Source organism: Limanda limanda, chromosome 3, assembly GCF_963576545.1.
Source record: "Limanda limanda chromosome 3, fLimLim1.1, whole genome shotgun sequence".
NCBI lineage: Eukaryota > Metazoa > Chordata > Actinopteri > Pleuronectiformes > Pleuronectidae > Limanda > Limanda limanda.
In genome coordinates this window covers 27,361,034-27,368,319 of record NC_083638.1, presented here as the reverse complement: position 1 = coordinate 27,368,319, position 7,286 = coordinate 27,361,034, and the positions used below count along the sequence as shown (strand labels likewise).

At 39.7% G+C, this 7,286-nt stretch overlaps 1 protein-coding gene across 1 annotated transcript; it reads right to left on the bottom strand.

Annotated features, from left to right (window-relative positions):
• Window positions 1-409: 409 nt before the first annotated feature.
• LOC132999061 (lactoylglutathione lyase-like) lies at window positions 410-6,812 on the bottom strand. Its single transcript, XM_061068841.1, has 6 exons — window positions 6,680-6,812; window positions 2,444-2,526; window positions 2,122-2,262; window positions 1,782-1,849; window positions 972-1,061; window positions 410-823 (listed from the first exon to the last, which is right to left on the bottom strand). The coding sequence occupies exons 1-6, from the start codon at window positions 6,746-6,748 to the stop codon at window positions 732-734; spliced, it is 543 nt and encodes a 180-aa protein (XP_060924824.1). The 5' UTR covers window positions 6,749-6,812; the 3' UTR covers window positions 410-731.
• Window positions 6,813-7,286: the final 474 nt, after the last annotated feature.

Sequence of the window (7,286 nt, the reverse complement as noted above, 5' to 3'; positions counted from 1 at the left end):
TTCTTGTACATCATTGAATATCTCTTAAAAGAATCTGCGTAAAATGAATTGACGTCAAACCAGCTGGCCTCTCGTGGGTCACCTTTCCCAGTTGGTGGTCTGGTCTTGACTGCAGCAGTGACTTCATAAAGTGAACCTACTGTACTCTGTATAAACTGCAAAACTGAGTTGAAGGAGGAAATCATTAAAGGATCTGACTTTAAGATTACTTCTGAAAAACTCTAATGTATATCATTTCTTTTGTTAAACTGTGAGACAGGAGCTTAGTCACCTCACTTTTGCTGCTATGATCTGAATTGTGATCGACTTTGTTGCCGTAGTAATAACTTTGCTATGACTGTTTTCGCAAAAGTAATATTTCTTATTGTCTTTAAACTAAAGAAAAAAAAAATCTATTTCATTTGAACAGTGGCTTTCACACGTATTGCCCAGTAATACTGCTTTATTTATTTTGAAAACACATACAAACTGATGGCAGATGCACTCAACAGCTACACTAAGTAGTAGCGATTCATAAAAATAACTAATCCGTTTGCTCATCAACTCGCAATAATAGTCCAGCCCATGCAAAGGCACACTGATCATCACTGTGCAGCAGATCCCGCTCCGTTTCCCCTCGGCTCTGCGCTGTAGGTAGCTTATTAATCACTCAGTGCCAGTGTTCTCTCTCCTGGGGAAGTCACAGCAGGACTGGCCCTCACGCACTGCAGCAGGTAGCATGTTGTCACTTTTTATGAGGTAATGGACACCATGTTGTTTGGACTCAGGATCTCAATCCAGTAGCCGTCAGGGTCCTGAATGAAGGCCAAGCCTTTCATTTTACCTAAGAAAAAAAAAAAAAGGAAGGGCAATTACTTGTGAATATATGTTAGATTGATGAATGATGAATCCTTATCGTAGCACAGGTGAAATCACAAAGATTCATCCATTTTATCTATAAACCTAATGTTCACCAATGCTTCACATCTTACCATCATCTGGCTTCTTGACAAACGTGACTCCTTGTTCTTCAAACAACTTACAGGCTGCAGCGACGTCAGGAACTGCGATTCCAATGTGTCCTGTCAAATGTCAGGAAGATTGAGATGGAGAAACTCTAAATCCAGACAACAGCTCCAAAAATCCACACTTTGTTTTATGAGCTGATACATTAACATACAAGTCAACAGTTTAAAAAAATGACAACTGGCAGGTGAATTGGTATGTGGATGAATTTTTAAAGAGATTTAAAATTACAATGAACCTTAATAGAGCGCATACCTTAACCAAGGAACAACAGTTCCCCTATGAAACCACATTTAAATTATCTAGATTCAGGGATTATTCTCTGAGAAATCAAGGAAAATGTTGAACGCCTTATCTTGTCCAATCCCCCACAAAAGTGTGTTTTGCATAATCCTTCTATCAATAAAACAGAGGGAAATATAACCTCCTTGGCAGATGTTTTTATGTATGTGTTACTATTACACACATATACACAAGAAGCGTGTTTAGTAATATTACTGTGTTGTAATATTACTGTTTTGTTGCAATATTTACAATATATTGCATGTTTTCATTGAAAATTACATTTGAGACTCAATGCTGTTGTGTGTATGCTATTGCACCAATATTCTAATATTCTGTAAATGATCTGAGACTATGGCAGTGTAGTTTTGCACTACTCATGATGATGTATGGATTTCCTCTCATCTGAAAATATTTTTAACTCACTCAACCTGATATTCCACGACCCCCCCGCCCCCGTTGATCCTAAGTGTAAAAGAAGCAAACAATCTTACCAAAGCCACGTGGATCAGAGTTCCCATTGTGATAAGACAGACTCTCGTCAGACTCAGAGCCCCAGTTACTGACAGACAGGAGAAAGAGGTGAGAGGACATTAAGAGAAGAAGTGAATAAATTATTATACAGTTTTAATTACTTGAAACTCTAACTATAACTGAAAAACAAAACTTCTTTTATTTATTTTTTCAAAGCAGATTTCTAAAATATTACACCATATGTGCACTGATGGGACATACATGCAAAAAGTAAAATATCTTTTTTTAATGTACAGATGGTTATTTTGATCATTTCATGCACTTATCACACAGCTCTAACTCTAGGATGTGGACCCTCACTGTGTCAGCTCAATGGTGGCTCTTCTGGAGAAGGTCCAGGCCGTCTGCTCCTTCATGTCTGTAGGAATATCCTTCTTGTCCTCGTAGCCCAAGAAGAAGAGCGAGAAACGCATGGGGGGGAAGTCAAACTTTTGCAGGAGCCTGCAAGAATTTACACACCAGAGAGAAAAACCTCACTTCAGTCCTGGCTATGAATGAGAAAGTGCTTTGACCACACACACGCACAAACACACACACACAGGTCAACTGTGTGAAAATGTATTCTGTAAAATCTGTTTTGTTCCAATAACAAGAACAGACTGAGTTCCACTCTAATACTCACGTCATGCCGAGGATTCTGGTGTAGAAATCCAAGGATTTAATTGGATCTTTGACTCGCAGCATAGTTTGCTGCATCATGAAATCCTATGACAGAAATGCAAGGAGAGAACTTTACACACACAAACAGTTACATTGTAATAAAATAAAATAAAAAAAACAGCAATGCTGATAGTAAATCACTTAAATGACAAGGTGATATCTTATTGTTTCTTCAAAATACAAGACAAACTCAGTAAAAGGCCTGAACACGAGCACTAATGGACAAGGCTTCGTAGTAGAATGTAAAAAGTAAGTAGTGAATTAAGATGAGCTGCTCCCAAGTGCAATAGAAACAGTGTTGAGTAATTTGTAGGCATTGCTGGTTAGCCACATCCCAAACAGGAAACACGTGTGGGTAATCAGCCACATTGTTGTTGCACATTTACACATCAACTTTATGACCAATTAGATTGTGCATGAACAATCCAGACCCTGCTGCCACAGTGGAAAACAAAATATAATGACATGTTTGATGAATGGAAATGGGATGGGATTTTATCAATATTAAAACTGGTGCTGCTTATCGATACCTTTTCAATACTATTATTCATACATCTCCAGGGTTTCCCCCAGGCTAAGCGTTGCATGGTTTTTTATTTAAAAAAAAAAAAAATCCGTCACTCGCGCACATCAACAACACTTCACTTCCTCATTGAGCCCCGATCACAGACATGGCCCCGATCCCAAGCAACCATCCTATTGGTCCAAACAGTCACATGTCCCACCCAGACGCCTTCACTGACCCTCGGACAACAGAATGCTCCTTTAACACAGTGTTTTACTGAACATACGTCGCCTTCACTGATCCTCAGACATCAGAACGCTCCTTCAACACAGTGTTTTACTGAACATAAGTCAAAACCGAACATAAACATAAACCTAGTCTGTTACACGATTAGGCTGCAGCTATTTGGTTTTATTTATTTAAAAATAGGGTACTTCTTATTTCATACATTTTCCACAAATATGAGGAGGACTCAAATAGCCCTACAAAGTTCTGTGTTTCATTTATTTCAAAGTAGGCCGACACTTGCCTGTGTATTTTGTTTGTTTGTTATTTTGTTGCTTGTCTGTTTGAGTAGCTGGCTGAAAGCAAAGAAGTAGTACGCTTATCTTTTATTGGTAACCAAACTGTTACGGTTCATTGTTTCTGAAATAAGAGGCCTGACTGCTATGTTCACAGCAAACTTGAATTTTTTTTAATATTAAGTAGGGCTGCCACTAACGACTATTTTTCTATCGATTAATCTGACGACTATTTTATCGATTAATCTAAACGATTAATATTCCTCCCAAAAAATCAAATTGACCATTTCAATTCAGTTAATTTTATTTTGATAACAACAAACTGTATGTCACCATATAATGCAGCACAAAACAAAATGTAAACAAAGGCTCAAATATTAAAGTGCAAAACTGTAGGTTTAAACTAGCAACTCCAACGTGATAAAAATAAATAAAAAAGAGGGCTTATAAGTTAAGTCAGCAGTGCAACTCAAAAAGATATCAAAGTATCTATTTAACCCCTTATCAAAATAAAAAAGTTAGGTGTGCATATTAAACAAAGTGCAACATGTTTAGAGTATAAGACTCAACACCCCCCCCCCCCCCGCGGGTGCCTTCTAGCAGCCCTACCACCAGGCTTAGCAAGTTTTCTGGGGGAAACCCTGCATCTCTATATTTTTGATTGTCTCAATATGGATTTGACACTTATTCAGTTTCGGCTGGGGAGTGGGGAGGGAGGATGCAAGGCAGTTAGGTCTGATGTGCGTCTTCCCTAATCCTGAAGCCGGGGCAGTAAGGATTTAACCCTGGCTGGCTGCATAGCGGAAACCCTGAACATAACATAATAAATTACAAGCTTATCAAGATTTTGATACTGGCCAATGAGAAACTGGTACCAATTTAGTACCAGTTCTCCATACCCCTCCCCTAAAAAGTAGTAGTATGGGGATATATCACTGTATGATATGCTTGAGTTACAAAGTTCAGCACGTGTTGTCTGTACCTGGATTCCACTCGCTCTTAAAAAGGTATTTAGCTTAACTGCACCTCAGGGCAACCGAGTGCTCATGATCGCCTCATGTGTGTGAGCTACAGAGCAGCCAGTGTTACAGACTCATTAGATCAGGTCTGTTCAGATAAGTAACTTCCTTATTGTCTGGGAAACAACTACGTTTTACAAGCTGAGGTCTGATGTCGTCGTAAAATATATATTGTACTGTGCTTGGACACATTTTACTCAAAGCAATCCACAAACACTAAAAAATGGTGACAGCATCACCTTGCCTTCACAACTGGTTGTTGCTTTTAAGACGCAGATAACATGCACCAAATGTTTTCAATGGTGAGAAGTGTCAAAACTATAGCAATTTAACATAATGCAGCTAGCATGTTGACAAGTAGATGAAACCAGTTCTAAAGTGTATGAGAAAGAAACTTCTGGTGTGTGTTTCCCAGTGGAGTGTTATCTCTGTGAGCAACTCTTCCCCTTCCCCGGGCCCTTCCTCCAAACACTGTCAAGTTGTCTACAAGTCCATAGAAACTCACTCAACTGGCAAAATCCATTACTTCTGCAAAAGATGCAAAAATTCCAAACCAGTTTGAGTGGTCTTGGTACATAGTTCTATAGAATCTTACTTTTCTCAGGTCAAAAGGGAACAAATATGAACTTTGACCTGACGATCTGACTGAACTTCTGCGGCACACAGACGTGTTAACACATTCCACAAAGTCTTCAGCCTGCACTTCCACATATGTATGAATGTGAATGAATATGAATATTCACAGAAACCGGTGCCAGTGAATATTCACAGAAATCGGTGCAACTGGATCTAGGGTCAAGCTTGTTGAACAATGGCCTACGTTATCTCCAGGTCGTGTGCAGCCAGTCTGATAGCTAATGATTAAGAGACAGTGATAACAAGAGGTGGTTTATGGGTCATTCTGTGTCAAATCATCACACTTTTGGGATGAACCATTACAGTTTCAAACAATTTGGCCCTCTGTGACATTGACTGGCAAAGGATCTCCCTCAATATATTTAACAGAGAAACGGTTAAACAGTATGTGATCCTCAACATAAAAAAATAACAGAACGATGAGTGATTGTGACAGTTAACGTTCAAATACAATAAAAAAATGTAATCTTAAAAATTGGTGAAAGTTTCACCCAAGTTATGAAAGAGGTATGGAAAGTAGGGGGTCATCTATCGCCTGTGTTTTCCATAGTTTAAATATTAATCTAATACTACAAGTCTAGATGGCAGTATATCCTTGTGTTTTTACTGCTGACTATAAGGGGCGGGTCCAGGGGGAATTGGCCTAAACTGAAATCTGATTGGTCCCTGAAGTGCCCCTCTCCTGTGAGTAATCTCTTTTTTAATAATACTGTTATTAATTGTTATTATACATCTGTATAATGCTGCCGCCTAGCAGCTGACTTAGAACTGGTGCGGACCAGGGGAATCCGACTGTTTAATTTAATTTAATTTAATAACATATACAAATCACATTTTGTAAAGAATTTTAATTAAGTTTTTTCAGAAGACAAAGTGCTTGAAAAAAAAGCGACAGTTAACAAGGCGTGACTTCAAAGTGCATCACACAGAATCAGGAATGCTGATGGATGGTGGATCTAGAACTGGCCCCTCTGGGCAAATTGTGGCCCCTGATTTAGAAGCAGCCTAGATCCGCCCCTGGCTCAATAAGGGAGGTTTTATCAGGACTTTACAGGACAGACGTGGAGGACACTTGTCTCTAAAAGCTGCACACTGCTGAACCAGAGGCTGTGTGAGTCGGGGAAGTGGACATGTTGTCTTCAGATCCTCGCTTCTCTTCCCACCTGAGCTATTTCCAGGTGTGACCGCGCCTAAATACCGACTCTCCCCAGCACAGCCCTGTATCCACGCGAGAGCTAAAGTAGAACAGTGACAGCAGCTAACTTCCAGCAGCTTGTTATATAACCACTTCTTATTAAACCGGAAACATCTTTATCAACGCTGAACCCACCAGAAACGTTGACAGACATGTTGAGCATGAAGCGAAAGACTTGTCACCGCGGAACTAACGAGCGGCCGGGCGGAGGACTTGAACACCCATGTGACTGTCCGATGATTGACGCATAGCCGAGTCGCTGGCCTAGCTTGACAGAGTCTCGCAGAAGTTGAGCCCAGACCTGGGACCGAAAGTCTCTTACCTTAGTGATCGAGTCTCCATCTTTACAAGCTGCAGCCACCGCCTCGTCTGTCAAACCTTTGTCGCTCATTGTCTCTGAATGACGCTGGTTAGCAGACTGGAGGCAGCTCTACTGGAGAGAGACAGCGAGAGAGAGAGAGAGAGAGAGAGAGAGAGAGAGAGAGAGAGAGAGAGAGAGAGAGAGAGAGAGAGAGAGAGAGAGAGAGAGAGAGAGAGAGAGAGAGAGAGAGGGCTCAACACACAGAGCTTCCGCTACGAGCTTTCAAAATAAAATGCATTACAGAACAGCTTTAACTAAGGGTAGGAAGTGTAAACATGTTTAACATGTCTGATGTTTCACTAGCATAAGTAAAATAAAAATAAAAAGTAGAACATTCAAACCTTCTGATATCTAAAATATAAATATCTTTAGAAGAATAACAAAAAACAAAGAGCCAGTGTTTGACATGAGCAGACAAGAGTTGGCACCATATAAATATATGAAACATCATAAATAGCTACAAACAACCATATATAAATATAAACTAAATTATAACCCACATTACAAGGCCAGTGCTGTAATAACTGGTGTCCCATATGAAAATATATACTAGCCATGGCAGGGACAA